Below are 20,350 nucleotides of genomic sequence, written 5' to 3' on the forward strand. Positions count from 1 at the left end.
GTTGAGAAAGGAGATGGGAGGGTTGTCCAGATGGTCTTTTCAGAGAGACATAGTGAGAGTGTGAGATTTGTTAGGATTGAAAGACATGTTCCACTTGTTTGACTGGTCTGTGATTTTGTCCATGTCTGCAGAGAGTGAGGAGGCTGCAGACTGCCGATCTGAGGGATGAGGTACGGAGTGGCTGAGTGGAGTCATCAGCCAAGAGATAGAGAGGATTTTCCAGAGAGTCGGAGAGATCATTGATGAAGACCAGAAAAAGCACAGGGCCCAGAACACTACCTTGGGGAACGCAATAAGTAGGAGTTTAAAAGGCAGAGCAGGATTTTAGAACCCGTGGGCTAATGCCATCTGGTCCGGTTGCAGAATCAGAGTTGAGGTTTGACAGAAAGTTCTCTACCTTGTCAGGAAAGAGGTACACAGAGTCCAGGAGCAGCTGGGTACGACAGGTTAAGGTGGGTACAGAGAGAGACAGGTTTGGGACACAAGATTTTGAGGCATTCAGCTTTTTCACGTGCGGAGTCAGCTGTGTAGCCATTTGAGGTAAGGAAGGGGATGGAGGGGGAATAAACACCAGAAACAGATTTGATCAAATGCCACCAGGATTTGGAGGAGGGAGACAGATCTGAGAGTTCAGTCCTGAGAGTAGAGAGATAGTTTCCTGACTCTCCTGAGGGTAGACACACACTTGTTCCGAGCTTTGTGAAAGGAACTGAGATTGCCTTCTGCTGGATTTACCTTCTATGAGGAGAAGGCAAGTTTTTTTTCTGGGCAACTGCCTCACCACAAGATTCAGTGTACCATGGACTGAAGATGGAATATGGAAGGAAGGGTATGAAAACTGAAGACTAGATGGGATAAATCTGTGCATGAGAGAGAGCAATTTAATTTGGAAGAATTCCCAGGATGAGTTGATGTCAGAGGCAGTAGAGATGGGAGCCCAGTCCAGGTGATTGATGGCTGCTTGAAGACCGTGCCAGTTGGCCTGAGTGAAATGCCAGACTCGTCGATGCTGAGGAGGCTCTGAGAATGGCCAGAGAGATGTCCACTTTAACAAGCAAATGATCAGAAGAACTGATTGGAGCAGATGAAGAGCAGCAGACATTTGCAGGGAAGTTTATCTTCACCACGTCTAGAAGAGAAGATGCTCCGTTGACTGAGATCCAGGTCGGGAAATTGACAGATTGTGTCAGTCCCAGTTGGTCTCAGAAGCCCTTTGCTGAGGTGCCATGGTTGGTGTGAGAGGAACCCACACCCAGCCAGCTGGCATGATGACAAATGAAATCACGACATATGAGGAAGAGAGAGTTGGGATGAGTAGATAGAAGTTGGTCCATGTTATCAGACAGTGAGATGTAGATGGAGTCATCACTGTTTGTTGGATGGTACAACACACATATCAACAAAAGGTGGGGGCGAAGGGGAAGCCGTAGCCAGAGGTACTCCTGGGGGTGAGGTGGAGAGAGGGCAGTGCAGGGAGTGTGAGGAAGAGAGTTTTTGATAAAGATAGCAACCCCACCTCTAGGACGAGGCTCAGGTCTATCATACCGGAGGAGGGAGTAACCAGGGAGAGATATTAAGGAATCGGAGACATCTAAGAGACATCTTTTGAAATGTTTTTCCCCTTAAACCCGCCCCTTTCTACCCTGCCTCAAAACATTTCAATGTTTCCTTTTACTCAAATGATCCCATTTCCAAGAATTCCCTTTTCCAGGTTATTGTGATTTCCCCCTCTCCTTTGCCTCTTCTTGTTTTTTAGTTGTCGGTTGGTTTCTTCCTTTTCTATTTCTTTCGCCCACTTTCCCCTTCCTCTTCTTCCTGTGTTTCATTCAGCTTGAATGCAGCTTGTTCACCCCACTCCCTCTCCCCAATGTATCCTTCTCCCCTCCCCTTGATATCACTCTCACTTCTACTCTGCTGTTGATGTTTCCCCCTTTCCATTCTGATCTAGTTGTTCCATGAGCCTCGATCATGTATCCAAAAAAAAACCTTAAACTGATTATTTAAAATCTTTGATCTGGAGGAATCTTTCATGTGGAATTAGTGTTTTTGATTAGTTAATATTCCAATTTGTCCTCTTTTCGCTTTCTTTTCTTTTTTTTTTTCTTTCTACAACTTCAAGGTTCGACCTTGGAATTGAGCATCGGGATTCGACAGGTGATAAGGTCACGGTGGAGGCTGCTGAGGCCGTGGCACGATACAACGTGGGAGTGAAATGTGCGACCATCACACCGGATGAGAAACGCGTCAAAGAGTTTGGTCTCCGGCAAATGTGGAAGTCGCCGAATGGAACAATCCGTAACATATTGGGTGGCACGGTGTTCCGCGAAGCTATCATATGTGTGAACGTGCCTCGCCTCGTATCTGGTTGGCAGAAGTCTATCGTGATTGGCAGGCATGCTTACGCTGATCAGGTACTTTGAAGTTCGTCCATCTTCTTCTTCTACCCTCATACACCCTGATCGCTCATTGTAACATTCATTCTTATTCACATCCGTCAGAACATGTGATCTGATAGAAATCTGCTGAAATTTGTTTTGGGATTGTTCTGCATTATGCATTTTAATCGGCTATTTTCTAGTGGTTACCTCAAATGGGGAGACTTGTGTTCTACTCAGCAATTGCGCAGATTACTTTTTTTTTGAAACATGATCGATGATATCTACAAATTGTACAAATGTTTCCTTCCTTCTGTCCATTCTTGTTTTCATATCTCACCTTCCTCTAACATTTCATTTCTTTTCTCATCAATTGTAATGAAGTCCCACCTGCTACTACATACCTGATATGTCGATACCTTTTAAAATTGTTAATTTATTATGATCAAGTGGTTGCTTTTTCAGGTAAATGTGAAACAAATTTGAATATTTAAAAAAAAAAAAAATGTTTATTTATTTTTTGTATACATAATCATGGCTCGTAGAAGAGGTAGTACACTGAACAGATCAGGACGTAACAGACAAAAAACAGGACACAAAACACGCAAAAGGAACTGTAGAGGGGGAAATGCCAACAGCAGAATTGAAGAGATATATATGTATATATATATATATACAGTGCGTATCAAAAAAAAGGTAATCCGAATTCAAGGGGTTAATATGCAACGGTTATTTAGTTTGACAATTTACATGTGGTTTACCAATTATGAGGAGATCCTCAACTTTCCATTGATGCCTTTCATGCATCATTGCTGTCACACATGACCGAGTACATGTTCATTGAAAATGACAAGTTCAAATCGCATTTTTACAAGTTTGGCTGATCGATGCAAGACAATTTGAAATGGACGCATTACTTGTTGACTGCCAAGTTGATTATGTAAAATTGTTAAGCTGGTCTGGTAATCGTCGGTTGCATCATCCTTTGTTTAAAATGGGTATTTAAGATGGGCCTACAGTGTATGGGTTTAGAGACAGTCTGAGTCATTGAAAAGATGGTTCAACTTACGACTGAACAGCGGACCTTCGTGGTTACAACCTTTCACCAAACTGGAAGTTTGCAGCAAACTCGTGATGCGTTCAGGGAACGTTTCCCAGAACGGGAGCCTCCAGCAGCCAAAATAATCTGGGCGAATGTTAGAAAATACCAAGAGCATGGCACTGGCCTCAACCGCAACAAGGAGAATTCTGGTAGGAGGCACACTGGGCGATCGGAAATGAACATTGCAGCAGTAAGGCAGCAAGTTTGGAGCATCCTAGGGATACCAGCGCAAGACGAAATGGGACGGGATTGCCTTAGGCAACATTCAACCGAACCACAAGACTGGACCTCCACCAACATCCATATCAGATTCACATCCGGCATCAACTTACGCCAAGGGATTTTGCCAGGAGGCTGGTGCTTGCCAGATGGTTGATAGCACGTTGCGAAGCAGATGTCAATTTCCTGCCGTATCTCGTTATCGGCGACGAAGCTGCTTTCACCATGGACGGCAAGGTCAATACCCATAATGTTCTTGAATATGCACCGACAGGACAACCCCCGGAATTTAATTTTGACACCAACATGAATCGACAAAAGTGGACTGTTTGGTTGGGACTTTGTGGAAGTGGTCAGGTGATTGGACCATTTTTCTTTCAAAGGAATGTCAATGGTAACAGGTATCTGTAGATGATCAATGATGAAGTTTTACCGCAGCTGGAGGAGAACTTTGAGCGACACGTTCGTGGTGTTTTCAGATATCTCTGGTGGGCCCAAGACGGTGCCCCAGCACATTGTCTTATCGCTGTCCGATATCGACTGAGGGAACTCTTTGGAGACCGAGTCATCGCCCTCAACCATGCAGTGGAATGGCCTCCAAGATCACCTGACCTCACACCATGTGATTATTTCCTTTGGGGACATTTAAAGAACAAGGTGTTCGTAACTCCTCCTCGTGATCTTGACAAATTGCAGGGCCGTATTCGATATGAAGTGGATGCTTTGCGCAATGATCCGGCTATGGTGAGACGAGCAGTTCAGGGCTCCGCCGCTGTGAGCTTTGTGGTGAAAGGGGAGATGACATGTTGAAGGTGTGGGTGCATAATGGCCAATCATTCCTGAGAAAAGTTCACATCTGACGTTCATTTTGCACCAATTATCCTGACTTGCATCGATTAGCCAAACTTGTAAAAATGCGATTTGAACTTGTCATTTTCAATGAACATGTACTCGGTCATGTGTGACAGCAATGATGCATGGAAGGTATCCATGGAAAGCTGAGGATCTCCTCTTAATTAGTAAGCCACATGTAAATTGTCAAAATAAATAACCTTTGCATATTAACCCCTTGAATTCGGATTACCTTTTTTTTGATACGCACTGTATAAATGAAATGTTTGTTTGTTTGTGAACCTACTCCTCTGAGCTCCCAAGGTTAATCGGCATGAAACTTTATAAGATAACACATTTTACCACCGTGCACCTAAATAGGGGTTTTAAAAGTTATTTTCTCACAATTCATAACTTAAAACCATCCGAGCCGCCACCTGTTGCCATGATCTCCAAGGTCGATCCACATATACAAATCTTTATAAAAAGCCCAATTTTATCGGATTTCACCACGGATACCAAACTATAATTAGTTTGATGGTGAGCTCCGATCATCATATATGTTATCACATGTGAGAAACAACTCTTAATGAAGAAGTTACCATGATCCGTAAATTAGGCAAAGAAGGAGTCACGTGACATCTCAAATGCGCTAATTATTCAAAAACCGAAAATATTACAAACGCAACCGATACATAGTTTTAAAGGTCATTTTACTGCTCATCTAGCAATATCAGCCTCAAGGGTGAAAAAATAGTTTGTAGAAAAAAGGACCCACATGTCACCAACTGCAAACCGCCACTTGGCAACGGGTAAACCTCCAATGATTACCTCATCCTCACAACAGGGTGAGTTGTTGTTTTGCTCTTTGTTTGGGATCACACTGCTCTGAGCTCCCAAGGTTAATCACGACAAAACTTTCTACCGTCAGATTTTTAACCACGATATACCTGAAAATGGGGTTTATGCAGGATAGTGATGTCCATGCAGGATAGTGATGAGGTAATTTAGCCCATTATTGTCGAGTTGCACTCCCGAGTTAATTTATTTACGAAGCCGAGGTAATTTCTTTACTTCACCTTCACTCTTTAACACACTATAGACCCTTTCCACCCCTTAGACCCTTTCCACCCCTTAGACCCTTTCCACCCCTTAGACCCTTTCCACCCCTTAGACCCTTTCCACCCCTTAGACCCTTTCCACCCCTTAGACCCTTTCCACCCCTTAGACCCTTTCCACCCCTTAGACCCTTTCCACCCCTTAGACCCTTTCCACCCCTTAGACCCTTTCCACCCCCTTAGACCCCTTAAATAATGGGAAAACATTTCCTGCCAAAATCGGTTTTGCCTACATTTTCCGTGCACTATTTGCGTCACATCACAAATTGCGATGACGAATATAAACTGATATCTCAAAGTGAAACTGATGTTGAAACGTGAAACTGAAACTATGGATCATCAAATGTGAAACCAGAATGGAATGCTGTGGGAAATTGCTGAAATCAAAGCTCTGGGGAGTATAGAGAGAGGGGGAAGGACGGAGAGCTGAAGAAACGATGTGGAGAGGGATGATAGGTGCCTGGAGGTGGTCGGTTGGTATGGAAAGAACTTTGGTGATCTTCCATCAGGCTGTAGGCCCAAAACATGCCTAAACCTGTTTCCCAGCTGAGTTTTCATAATATCACCCTCACTCCTGAGCGGAACTTTGGAGGTACAACAAGCATGGATTGGAAATCTTAGCTGATAAAATGGAATGAGGCTGTCGAGGTTACCAGCTACACCCATTGTGACATTGGCTCACAATATTTACACTGAATTCCGATTTCTATCAATACACACTCGAAAGGAAATTGCTTATTTCAGGAGAGACATTTATGCACCCCCCATCATTGACGGGTACCTTTTCTAGTATATGCAGTCGTGGCCAAAAAATATTGGCAACCTTGCACATTTTTCAAATAACTCACAATTTTCTCAAAAAATAAGTCGAAATTGACAAAAGTATTTGGTCTCCACAATTCTTTATTTCACTATTAATATTACAGAACCTTTGTTTATGATTCAGAACTTGATATACCTCTTTAAATCATGAAATAAAAAGAAATGGCATTGACAAAATTATTGACACCGTCGACTTAATATTTGGTAGCACACACAGCCTTTGGACAAAATAACTGCAGTCAAGCGCTTCCTATAGCCATGAATGCGCTTCCTATACCTCTCTACTGGCAGTTTGGCCTACTCTTCTTGTGCAAACAGCTCCAGTTCTCCCAGATTTGAAGGGTTTCTTCTCCCAACTGCTGCTTTCAGGTCTCCCCACAGGTGTTCAATGGGATTTAGATCTGGATTCATTGCTGGCCACTTCAAAACAGTCCAGCGTTTTGTCTTGAACCATTCGTGGGTGCTTTTTGAAGCGTGTTTGGGGTCATTGTTCTGCTGCAAGACCCATGACCTTCGACGGAGCCCCTGCTTTCTGACAATGGGTTGAACATTGCTCTCCAAAATGCCTTGGTAATCTCCTGATTTCATGATGCCATGCACACATTCAAGGCCCCCAGTGCCAGAGGCAGCACAGCAACCCCAAAACATCACAGAACCTCCTCCATGTTTGACTGTAGGGAAGATGTTCTTTTCTTTGAAGGCTTCGTTTTGTTTTCTGTAAACATAGGGATGATGTGCTTTACGAAAAAGCTCTAATTTGGTCTCGTCTGTCCACAGAACTTTCTTCCAGAAGGAATTTGGCTTGTTCAGGTGTCTTTTGGAAAACTCCAGTTGGGCTTTCTTCTGTCTCTCTCTCAGAAGTGGAGTTCTCTTGGGTCTCCTACCATAGAACCCCCTTTCATTGAGTTGATGACAGATGGTGCGAGTTGAAACTGTTGTACCTTGTGTCTGAAGGTCAGCTTGAATCTGTTTGGCAGTTGATCGAGGTGCTTTCTCCACCATTCAAATAATCGTTTGCTGCAATCTTCAATCAAGTTTTCTCTTGCGGCCACGTCCAGGGAGTTTGGCTACAGTGCCATGAGCCTTAAACTTCCTGATAACATTGCGTACGGTGGACACAGGTACATCACGGTCTCTGGAGATGGACTTGTAGCCTTGAGATTGTCCATGCTTGACTACAATATTGTGTCTGACCTCCTCAGACAATTCTCGGGTTTCCTTTCTTTTCTCCATGCTCATTGAGGTACACACAGTGATTCAAAACAACAGCATGACTCCTTTTCTTGATTCAAACTGGTTGAATGAGTGATTTTTTTATTTATTGCAGGCACCTGCAACTCACCACAGGTGAGTTCTATTCCAAAGTAAAGGAGAATCAGCTGCTTGAAATCAAATTATTTCTCACAACCTCTAAAAGGTGCCAATGATATTGTCTGAGCCATTTAAAGATTTCTGTGTGGAATAAGCGAAGATTTAGTGATTCAGCATTTTTTTTGTTTTGTTCCACTGCAAACCAAAGAAATACATATGTGGACGTCAAAAAAAATATTTATATCACCAATTTTCTGGAAGAAATGGTACATTATTTGGAAAAAGTGCAAGGGTGCCAATATTTTTGGCCACGACTGTACTTCCCACGCTTGCCAAGTGTAGAGTTATGGCAAAAAATTCTAATTTGTTTAACTAGCAACGGTACCTGCCCTATGGGCGGGGCTTCAATTGGGAGGCCAAAATGAAAAGGCTAAATATCAGAAATTGAAGGCTTTTTTTATTTTAAACGATTTATATAAACATCCGTTAAATCTCGATCGGTGCAACCGTTTGTGCGGCACCCGGGAAAATAACGTCATTCGGGAGCAAGTATCAGCAGGATGTGGCAGTGTGGGAGTCCACGTTTCTGATCCTCCTTCATGCCGAAGTAGCCCACCACTTCTCCAAGCATTCCGCTCTTCCGATCCGCCATGACAGATTTAAACTTGATACTGAAGATGCGTGCAGTTAGTCCTCCCGATGTCGTATGTACTCCCGATACGTGTTTCCTTCATTGTAAAAACTTCCAAATCAACAGTTAAAAGGATTTTGAGCCGATAGCTGTTACGACGTTGGCAAGATCGATGGAGACAGCGATCTGTTAGCGTATTCACCGCCCAAATAGCGATGTGGAATTCTCTCATGTGGAGATTAAACTAATCATGTTCACAATCGCTATGTCGTATGTACTCCCAATACGTGTTTCCTTCAGTTGAAATGGGTTAGAATTCTCTCAAGCAGGGATTCAACCCGTGTCCTTATAAAAGGTCTTTGTCCAAGGTCACCGAGTTCGATCGGTGCAGCCGTGCAGCGATTGGTGCAGCCGTTTGTGTGGCACCCGGGAAAGCAACATCGTCACAATGAGAACAATGAACGTTATGCGAACGCGAATGTTATGCGGGAGTCCAAACCTGAGAATGCTGGAGACTAAAGCTGAAATTGGGAAAACTAAATAGCCTATTTTACTCCTGGAGATCTCAGGATTATCCACCCAAAATATCGTTGACATCGGTTCAGCAGTTTTTACGGTACCTTCGAACAGACAGACAGACAGACGGACATTTGGTGAATTATAGTAAGATGTCACGCTGATAACACACAATAAGAACTTTATGTTCTACCAACTTGTGCTTTTAGAAGGGACACCCAGCATAATATCTGAAGGATGATGCATTCTGTGAAGCAACTCCCTAACCTGTGAACCACCAATCCAACCATTCATAGTCGGGTCTACAATCAAACCCAGGCTAGACAGCTCCAATCTGTTGTATTTTGTATATCTTACTATAATTCACCAAATGTCCGTTCGTCTGTCTGTCCGTTCGAAGGTACCGTAAAAACTGCTGAACCGATTGCAATGATATTTTGGGTGGGTAATCCTGGGATCTCCAGGAGTAAAATAGGCTATTTAGTTTTCCCAATTTCAGCTTTAGTCTCCAGCATTCTCAGGTTTGGACTCCCGCATAACATTCGCGTTCGCATAACGTTCATTGTGACGATCTTTTCATTGTGACAATGCGGGTTTCCCGGGTGCCGCACAAACGGCTGCACCGATCGCTGCATGGCTGCACCGATCGAATTTGGTTCCCTCGAACAAAGACCTTTTATAAGGACACGGGTTGAATCCCTGCTTGAGAGAATTCTAACCCATTTCAACTGAAGGAAACGCGTATCGGGAGTACATACGACATAGCGATTGTGAACACGATTTATCGATCACGATTCACGATCAAGATCATAGTGTATTGATCACTGTGGGACATTTGGTGAATTATAGTAAGATACTGTTTAGATTTTGATGATTTGCGTGTGATATGATTTAACGGATGTTTATATGAATCGTTTAAAATTAAAAAAGCCTTCAATTTCTGATATTTTACCTTTTCATTTGGGCCTCCCATTTGATGCCCCGCCCGTAGGGCGGGTACCGTTGCTAGTGATATTATAATTTTCATTCTTTTTATTTTTCTGAAATCCAATTTGTGGATGCTATTGTTTATCAAATTTCCTTTACATATTCTCCTTTTTTTTTCATGACCAAAGTGTCAAACATTTGTTACTCTAACATTACAAGAAGGTGTCAGTAATGTCCATTTTATAACGCTGCCCAGGTAAGTCAGCTTTTCAATGTTATTTTACACGGATGTACATTTGACGTCTTCTCTAGTTTGTATTCAATTTTAATGTATCATACGGTTATCAATGCTGTGCGTGTGAGGTTTCTATCTCGGCTGTATTCCCGACCCGATGCTGTGTATGCAGTACAAGGCTGTCGATTTTGTGGTTCCCGGGCCAGGGCAAGTGGAGATAAAATTCACACCTAAGGACGGAACACAACCAAGCACATACACGGTGCACAACTTTGAAGGTACTTTGAAGGAAGATGGGGAGCGCATCTTTGAATGCAAAAATATAAATGAATGCATCTTCTTGCATTTAAACTACCGTAGATGATTGCCTCAATTTTGTAATTCTTCATAAAGTGCCTGCTTTGAATCGTTTATTTTCAATTCATTCACCATTCAATTTGAATTCATTTAGATCCAAATCCATTTGCCATTCAATCCATTTAATGATCCATTCGCTCTCGATCAGAGATTGTTTTTAATCTTGTGGGAAGCACAACCCATTCTGTGTAATCTTGATTCTACAGCAACAAGACCATGAAGGTTTAATGTGTGGGTTCAACATCCCTTAACCCTTAAAGGACCAAGGCACACTGATGTTCTTAACATTAAAGTGGTGTACCGATGTTTTCCCTGCAATTTTAGATTACTTTGTTTGTACATTGGTAAACATTGTGTCTAGCGCTGGGTAAGAGCTTTTGTCGTTTCCATAATTTGTCTTTTTGTTGTTGATTATCAAAACTTGTATTTTTCATCATGCATACTGTTCAATTGCCATGAATATTTGTGATTCTTATTGGCAACGTAATAATAAAATTGGACATGTACCTGAAAATTACTTTCAAGATGCTTGTGTTCCTCGAAGGGTTAAGCAATTTGTCTCGACTTGCTTTCCTGACATTCTCGTTTTTCTGGTTGGTCGTGGGTGGTTCAAAACTTGTTCTGGCCAAAACCTCTCACATTCAACCATCGTGCCTTCTTTTTACCTGTTAAAAAGGGAAATCTGAAACCCATTTGCAAATCGGTAATAAATCTGATCCTCTAAATTTCACTCCAATAAGCATTCTCCCAGTGTCGAGTAAGATTATTGCAGCCCGGTATTGCATCTCGACTAACTCTAACTTGTCTATCACTGATCATTGTCTGTTTCATTCTTGTTACTCTGCCGTGAACACTGAACATGTTTCTGACTCTTTAATGGCAGAATGTTTTTGATCAGATAAGAGTGCCATCCTTTAATCACAGTAATGTCAGAATGTTTTTGATCAGATAAGAGGTAAGGGTAAGACTGCCCTCCTTGACTATTGCCTTTGATTCAGACATAGTGTGGAACCCTGTTGTTCATTTCACTTTCCTCCATCGCTGCCAGTGGTCTGGGTTTTATGCTGCTTGTCAGCTTTTCTCTCTTTGAGATGATGAGTGATTATGGAGGGTTAGTAGGTTACTTTTCCTCCTCCAATCCATGTTTCATGTTTATTTCATGCCGGCCATGGTATTGGGTGTTTTATTTTTATTATTAATTATTTATTTCAGACTTGTCAAAAACTCTTTCTCGTTCACTTGGCTGATTTTTTAAATCTTTGCTGCTGTTCGCAGTCCTTCTGAAAGGAAAAACATTGTTTATCTTAAAGACCTTGAGATATTTATTTTTTTTGTCTTCCTGGAACACTTTCTTCAGTCCTTCTAAATACAAATGTTATTATTTTACAAAAAGAGGCTTTTTTTGGATACAAAGTCGAGGCTCGTGTAAGAGCCAACACTTTATACACAAAAAACATGAACGGACACATAAAACAAATAATAAAGGGAGCGGGTGATAATAGGGGGAGAGAGAGAGAGAGGGAAGCACACAAGCACAACAACAGTAGAGAACAAGGACATCGGTAGATCTGTGGAAGGGAGAGAGCTGGGGGTGGAGGGAGGGGTACACAGCATAAAGTAAATGAACACAACTAGGAATTTCAGGAATGAAGTCGGCGATTGAAAGAGGTGGATTTTTGGGGTGCATTAACGGGGGGTAGAAAAGATCAAGGTTTTGGATGGAGGAAGATACGAGATGGTGGTGAAAAGCTGTTTTAAAGACATGGAGGGAGGAGTGGGATTGAAGGGAGTGGGGGAGTTTGTTCCAGAGGCGGGAGAAAAGAGGAATGAAAGAGTGAAAGTGAGCAGAGAGTCTTGATTTTGGCAGTTTCACCAGAAGAGGGTTGCTGGCAGATCTTGTGCGTCTTGAAGGAATATTTGGGGGACAAAGACAGAGCAGGAGGAGCTAGGCTGGAGAAGAGTCTGTAATAGACAGAAAGACCACCTACCTACCTGTGGTGAGAGAGTGAAAGGTCCTCGGAATCAGCTTCATCACGTGAGATACCAATGATCCTAAAAGCTTTGGTTTCTACAGCGTGAAGCTGAGCTAGGTAGGAGGCATGAGCACCAGCCCAGAGGGGAGAGCATTATTCCATTGAGCTGCAGATGAAAGCTTTGTAAGTGGTAATTGCCATGTTTATTGGCTAAGAGAAAAATGCATTTTACGTGCTCTGGTTTTTCTTAAATTATTTTGGTTTCACCATTTGCAGCAATCTTTCTGGGGGTGCTAATATTTCCAATTTGACTTCAAAGATGAGTCGACATATTGGTGGTCTTTCTAGGGGTTAAATATTTTCTTCATTTAAAAACAACAGATTTATACTGTTCACAAAACATTAATTTGGACTTTGATGGAGTAATATTATTGGATTAGAGCTGCTAATTGTAATGTCACATTTGGAAACTGAATCTGAGGCATGACTCTTGATAGAATAGCAAGTTTAACAGTATGGTAATTATGATGAATTTAACAGTATGATAGAATAGGTCGTGTTTTCTTTGAACTAACTGTGTAATGTTGGTTTGATTCCTGACCTGCATATAAACTGTCGGAATGATATAACAAATGATATAACAAAAACATATAAACAAATGTCGAACCTGCATATAAACAGGCAGGGTGTTGTTTCACAAAGTGCACCATCCCTTGAATGGGTGTTCAGCTGGGTGTCCCACTGTCCCATCCTGCTAACATTAGTTTCTGGTCGTTGAAGATCTCACGGTGTCTTTTGCATAAGAGAAGGTGAGGTATCACCGGCACCCTGAACAAATTCCAAATTACGGCCTGAACCTACAGGGGATGCACACCTCCCTTTTGAGAATGGTGAGTACCTGTGGGCCGAGCTCGTAACTGACTCCCAGTCCAATATTGACATATGTTGGAATGAGAGTCACTTACATTACATCATGTTACTGAGTCTTCTTTTAATTTGTTGCAGATTGCCTATAGGACGTTACTGAGTCTTTTGATTTCATGATTCAATCATGGGCTGCTTTGAAATGAGCATTATTTTTTATTCCCACACTTGCTGAGTTTTTTTTTTTTTTAAGTTTCAAATTTTCCTCATTATAACTCATCTCCATGTTCCCTCTCCAGTTATGTGCATTTTTTTCTGTCTACAAAGCAAAATATTTATATTTTTGGGTTCAACAATGGAATGAATGAACAGGAGGAGCCGAGTTGAGAGACAAGAAACATAGCAACATGCAAGTAGATGAGGAGGAATGGGGAAGGGTGAATGAGGATGGAAAATATCACAGGTCGGGATGGATTTAGCAAGTGCTTTACCTCTGGCTATTTGTATTTTCTTCCATCTGGAGTACTCGTACTTGTGCTTTTTCTTTTGCACACATGCCTGTGATATTAGAAGCTTTGAGCCTCCATACATGTACGCAAGAAGGGAGGTTAAGCAAAATAGAGATGTTTATTTGGAAACTTGAAAGATAATGCAAATTAATTGGAAGTTGATGTACGTAAGATAGGCGTGATGGGACGGATTACCTCCTCCTAAGATGTTATCCTTGTGTGCAGATGGAGGTGGTGTTGCCATGGCGATGTACAACACGGATGTATCCATCCGCTCCTTTGCTCACAGCTCATTCCAGAGGGCATTGGCAAAGGGTTGGCCTCTCTACCTCAGCACCAAAAATACCATCCTGAAGAAATACGATGGACGCTTTAAGGATATCTTCCAAGAGATTTACGAAGCGTGCGTGGCTGTGAGCGTTCTCCGTGGTTTTGAATTTATTGATTTGAATGACGAATGTTGTGGTACCAAATTGAATAATCGAACATCCCTTTTAAGTGTACTCGTACGTTATTGGTTGGTGAATTGGTCATGAATGCCAACGGATAACCATTATTGGAGGAGTATTGTTGTTTTTAATGATATGTACATTTGCAACCTATCAGAATTCCAATCATAATCCTTTGTGGTACAACTGTTATAACACACACACACACACACACACACACACACACACACTGTTGCGGATCTCAAACGTCGGCTCTCCCCTTATCAAGGGGGGGTTAATCCCCTTGTCCTCTTATCTGGCCGACGCGACCCTGGAAGTTATAACGTCCTTCCCGGCGCGGCGTTAGGTAGGGTTTGTTAGATCTAGGGATTCGCTACTACCTAAGTACTAACGCCGACCGGAAACGAGGGAATAACTCCCGCTCGAATCACGGATATGGATGGAATATTGCCGAGCGGATAGCAATCCGTGACCCGAGCTGTTAACATGTGACTAGACCCGATTCTAAGCGGTTGCGATCGTGCCACGTTTACCCAATGGAGAAAAGACTAATGCGATCAGATGGAGAGAAACCAGGAAAACAGGAAGAACAGATGGGTTTATTAATTATGTACAAAGAAGAAGAGGAAACGAAAGAATGTACAATAAAGAAAGGAAGGAAAAGTACACAGGGCAGTCTTAACTACAGTGTTAACGTATTCCCTGGACAAACGGGCCCGTCTCACACACAGACACTCACACGGGGGTTGCAGATGGTAGGGTGGAAGGTCCGGCGATGGGGTCCAGGCTCCAGTCCGGCTCCGGTCCAGCCGACGAAACCCAGCAGGCAGCTTTTCACGTAGCGTAACGCGAGCGGACAATTATAACGACAGGGGGGAAGGCTGGTATACTGGCGTACGTAATATGCGCACTACTCGCTCCAAGCGCACCCTCCCCACTGCACGCTGCAGTTCGTGGCAATGCGTGCCGCGCGCTTGCCCCTAGTACAGTGGGTTGCCACAGCGCGTCTCTTTGAAATACCAAGGCTTGGCTTCAGTTCCATCGTAAAGCGCACGTCCCAGGTCAAGCGCCTCTCTCCCCGCTCAGACCTCTTTAACGAGCGCTGCCGCATAAGTCCTCTGTAATCACGACAGTCCTTTTGAGGGCTTTGCGTGCGCACTTTTATAATCAAGCCAGCGAACGCTCTCGAAGCCCAAAAGCCACGCCTATCAGGCGATGTCACTCCAGCCCTGGTTGGCTGGTTATGGCTTACCGGCCCCGCCCTGACGGCTGGGTGACGTGGCCACACCTCCTCCCTGGCGCTCCGCCCCCTTTTTCCGGGCTTCACCTCATGGCTTATGGCGGCGTTGAGCGAGCTCAACGGCAGCGAAGGCTGCTGGCCAAGGAGCGTACCAAATTGGGAGGGGCCATGGGGCACAGACTGGAGAGCGCTTAATGGCGTCGCTTAGAGGGAGGCTGCAAAAATGGCCGGAAGGGCCTACTCTTATTTGATTGACGCAACGCAGATTCAACTATTGGAAAATGGCCTTATCTAACACATACTAAGAAATAACTGACGTCCTATGGTGACCTACGTGTTGCTTGTGGTCTATCTATGGGGTGCTACCTTTAACCTTTAATGATGTTATATTTATTTACAAGTGTGGGTTCTCAAAAGCACAACAATATATATATATATATATATATATATGTGTATATATTATATATATATATATATATATAATATATATAATATATATATATATTATATATATATATATATGTACATCTTGTTTTTTTGGGGGGTTTTTTTGTTTCTCACAATTACATCTCTTATGATTTTCAATTCTTATTTCTCTTGTTCAATTCTTATTTAAAAATGCATTTAATTAATTGTACAGTATTGGTTGTTCCTAAACTTAAATATAAATAATTTAAAGGATTTCTGTAAATGATTTTAATTTCACAACATCCCATATTTAACGTTATTTAAATTGTAAACCTCAAAACATAGTTCCTCCACCTAAAGCAAGAACCTTAACTTGTAAGCAATTGACTAGTTTCCCGACTGCATGGATCATCAGCTGGGCACAGTTCCTCCTCGAGCTTTCGATCCTTTCAGCCCACAACCTCGATCATGGATCCACATCAAAAGATGGTACATCAGTAGATCCACAACCTTAGTTGCGTCCAGGCAGTCAGTCAACCCATCAATGCAACATCACTTATTCCAACTTTACTCGCTATATGATTTAATGTATTATCATATATTTATAACTTTCCTTACACACTCTATAATATGATATCATTAAATCATGCACATCTTACCTGAAATAAACCATATCTACCAACCAGCACGACGACACCACCTACCTCTGGATCAAACTGTATTTCGAATGTTCAAACTGTCACCTATAACGGTTTTTTGCATGCTGCCATATCCTAGCAAACACTGATTCCTAGCAACATTGACTTGTCGTTTATTTAATTATTATATTGTGCTCTATTTACATAAAGATCTCATGAATAATATTTTTACTATTCATATTGTATTTTACTAATTGGATTTGGTGTCTTTTTGTGATATTAAAGAAAACTTGTTTTAATCTGCCAACTGCAGCTCCCTGTGCTGGCATACGTCTGACTAGTTGTTGTAATATATTGATAAGTTCAGTGCTGTATTAGTAAATGTCTGACTAGTTGTAATCTATTGATAAGTTCAGTACTGTGTGTGGTTGCTCTCACAGTCCTAATTATTTCACATGCAACCGTACCATAAAATAGCTTTTTGGGAATGTTGCTGTCTAAGAAAGGCATTCGGACAATGTGGAATGGAAATGCATCTCGTTTAGCAAATACTTTTGTGTGAAATTTATTATTATGGATGTCAATTTGTAATTCTCAAAAGGAAACTGAAGTGGAAGTTTGGTTTTCCTTTTTTAATTCAAGTTCTTTTGGGTATATGTCATCATGAAGCTGATCAAATATAAATCCATCATTAATTGCCAACAAATCATCAATGAATCTGAAGATGTTTCCGCATCTTCGTGCAGTTGTTAATTTATTCCTGCACATGTTCTGGACCCAATCAAACTCGTCCATGTGCAGAAACAAATTTGCAAAGAAAGGGGCCGGATCTGAACCCATGGGTATGCCCACTGTCTGCTGCAGTATCTTGGGATCTGAACCCATGGGTATGCCCACTGTCTGCTGGAGTATCTTGGGATCTGAACCCATGGGTATGCCCACTGTCTGCTGCAGTATCTTGGGATCTGAACCCATGGGTATGCCCACTGTATGCTGGAGTATCTTGGGATCTGAACCCATGGGTATGCCCACTGTCTGCTGGAGTATCTTGTGATCTGAACCCATGGGTATGCCCACTGTATGCTGGAGTATCTTGGGATCTGAACCCATGGGTATGCCCACTGTCTGCTGGAGTATCTTGGGATCTGAACCCATGGGTATGCCCACTGTCTGCTGGAGTATCTTGGGATCTGAACCCATGGGTATGCCCACTGTCTGCTGGAGTATCTTGGGATCTGAACCCATGGGTATGCCCACTGTATGCTGGAGTATCTTGGGATCTGAACCCATGGGTATGCCCACTGTATGCTGCAGTATCTTGGGATCTGAACCCATGGGTATGCCCACTGTCTGCTGCAGTATCTTGGGATCTGAACCCATGGGTATGCCCACTGTCTGCTGGAGTATCTTGGGATCTGAACCCATGGGTATGCCCACTGTCTGCTGGAGTATCTTGGGATCTGAACCCATGGGTATGCCCACTGTATGCTGCAGTATCTTGGGATCTGAACCCATGGGTATGCCCACTGTCTGCTGCAGTATCTTGGGATCTGAACCCATGGGTATGCCCACTGTCTGCTGCAGTATCTTGGGATCTGAACCCATGGGTATGCCCACTGTCTGCTGCAGTATCTTGGGATCTGAACCCATGGGTATGCCCACTGTCTGCTGCAGTATCTTGGGATCTGAACCCATGGGTATGCCCACTGTCTGCTGGAGTATCTTGGGATCTGAACCCATGGGTATGCCCACTGTCTGCTGGAGTATCTTATTGTCAAATGTAAAGAAACTGTTGTTTAGAAGAAATCGAATACTTTCTTTTAGTTTACTTTTTGAAAAACTGCATGAATATTGATTATCCTTTATCCTTTACAGACCAGTGTGCTCTGTTTTGATATACATTAATGTATACTTTATTACCTCCTGCAAATGCTTTATCGACTCTCCACACACACACACATACATACATACACACGCATACATATCACACATATATATATATATACACACACACACACACACGCATAACTACACACACACACACACAGACACACACACACACACACGCGCATAACTACACACACACACGCATAACTACACACACACACGCATAACTACACACACACACACACACACACACACACACACACACACACAACTACACACACACACGCATAACTACACACACACACACACACACACACACGCATAACCACACACACACACACGCATAACCACACACACACACACACACACATGCATAACCACACACACACAACTACACACATGCATAACCACACACACACACACACACACACTACTACTTATTTAACAGCCCCAAATGTTCCCACCTTGTGATGTGAAAGGAAAGGGTTAACTCAACTATTTCATGAACCAGCTGGCCAGGCCTGGTGTTTGACTGAAGGTGGCAGGAAGTTGTAATACAGTAACCTCCATAATTATTGGATCAGTGAAGTCAAATTTTTTTTTTATTGCTATAAACTCAATAAATTAGGATTTGATATCAAAAGATGAATGTGATGCAAGAGTGCAGAAGGTCATTTTTTACTTCCTCGTATTTCTATGCATACATGTTTTACCATTGTAGTACAATAGCACTTTTTATGTTCCTTCCCCCCACCCCCATTTTAGGGAAGCATAAGTATTGGAACAAAAGACTGACAGGTGTTACATTGAATAAGAGCTGTGAATGTCTAGTCTTGGTTTTAGCTTTTGCTTTTGCCTTGGGAGTCTGCCTTTGTAGTCGGTGGACGTAAACCAACATGAAGACTAGCGAACTGTCTATGAAAGAAAAACGAGCAATTTTGGAAGTTGGAAGAACATAATAATTAAATTAGAACCATTGCACAAAAACGGGGAATGACAAATACAACAATTTGGAATATCTTGAAAAAGAAATAAACCACAAGTGTACTGATCAATAGACAATGGCCAGGTCAGCCAAGAAAAACAACTGCAGTTTATGGCAGAAAAATCATCAGAGCTGTTAAAAAAAAAACCCCAAAACAACTGTCAGTGCACATCACCAACAATCTCCAGAGTGCAGGGGTGAAAGTATCACATCCACCATTTGCAGAAGACTTTGACAGTAGAATTACAAAGGCTACACCGCAAGATGCAAGCCTCTCATCAGCACCAAAAATAGAAAGGCCAGATTATAATTTGCCAAGAAGTACAGATATGAGCCAGTAGAGTTCTGAAACAGTTTTATGGACAGATGACACCAAGATAAATCTTTACCAAACGGATGGAAAGGTGAAAGTGTGGAGAAAGGAAGGAACGGCATATGATCCAAACCATACTAACTCATCTATGGGTATTGTCATGGCTTGCATGGCTGCCTCTGGAACTGGCTCACTCATCTTTATTGATGATGTAATTAATGATGGCAGCAGCAGAATGAATGTGGAAGTGTACAGAAACATTTTGTCTGCGTATGTACAAGAAAATCCCTCCAATCTCATTTGGTGGCGCTTCACCATGCAGCAAGACAATGACCCAAAACACACTGCCAACACAACCAAGGAGTTCATCAGGGGGGGGGGGAAGTGGAAGGTTTTAGACTTGCCAAGTCAATCTCCTGATTTAAATCCAATGTGCAGCATGCATTTCACTTTCTGAAGAGGAGACTGAAGTCAGAAACCCCCAAAACAAACAATAACTGAAAATGGCTGCAGTAAAGGCTTGGCAAAGCATCTCAAAGGAAGATACCAAGAGCTTGGTGATGGCAGTGGGTCACAGGGTCATGCAGTTATTGCATGTAAGGGATGTGCAACCAAATTACAACTATTATATTGTTTTAAG

The 20,350-nt window shown here is 42.4% G+C and overlaps 1 protein-coding gene across 2 annotated transcripts in view; it reads left to right on the forward strand.

Moving 5' to 3' along the window:
• The window catches only part of IDH1 (isocitrate dehydrogenase (NADP(+)) 1), a 60,398-nt gene that overhangs the window by 10,198 nt on the left and 29,850 nt on the right, over positions 1-20,350 (forward strand). For both annotated transcript variants that reach the window (XM_068131422.2, XM_068131431.2), the window contains exons 3-5: positions 2,120-2,411; positions 10,260-10,365; positions 14,016-14,193. In XM_068131422.2, coding sequence (XP_067987523.1) covers positions 2,120-2,411; positions 10,260-10,365; positions 14,016-14,193 — 576 coding nt within the window. The remainder of the gene's footprint in view (positions 1-2,119; positions 2,412-10,259; positions 10,366-14,015; positions 14,194-20,350) is intronic.

The sequence above is a fragment of the Myxine glutinosa genome, chromosome 1, assembly GCF_964187855.1.
Source record: "Myxine glutinosa chromosome 1, kmMyxGlut1.1, whole genome shotgun sequence".
NCBI classification, from domain to species: domain Eukaryota; kingdom Metazoa; phylum Chordata; class Myxini; order Myxiniformes; family Myxinidae; genus Myxine; species Myxine glutinosa.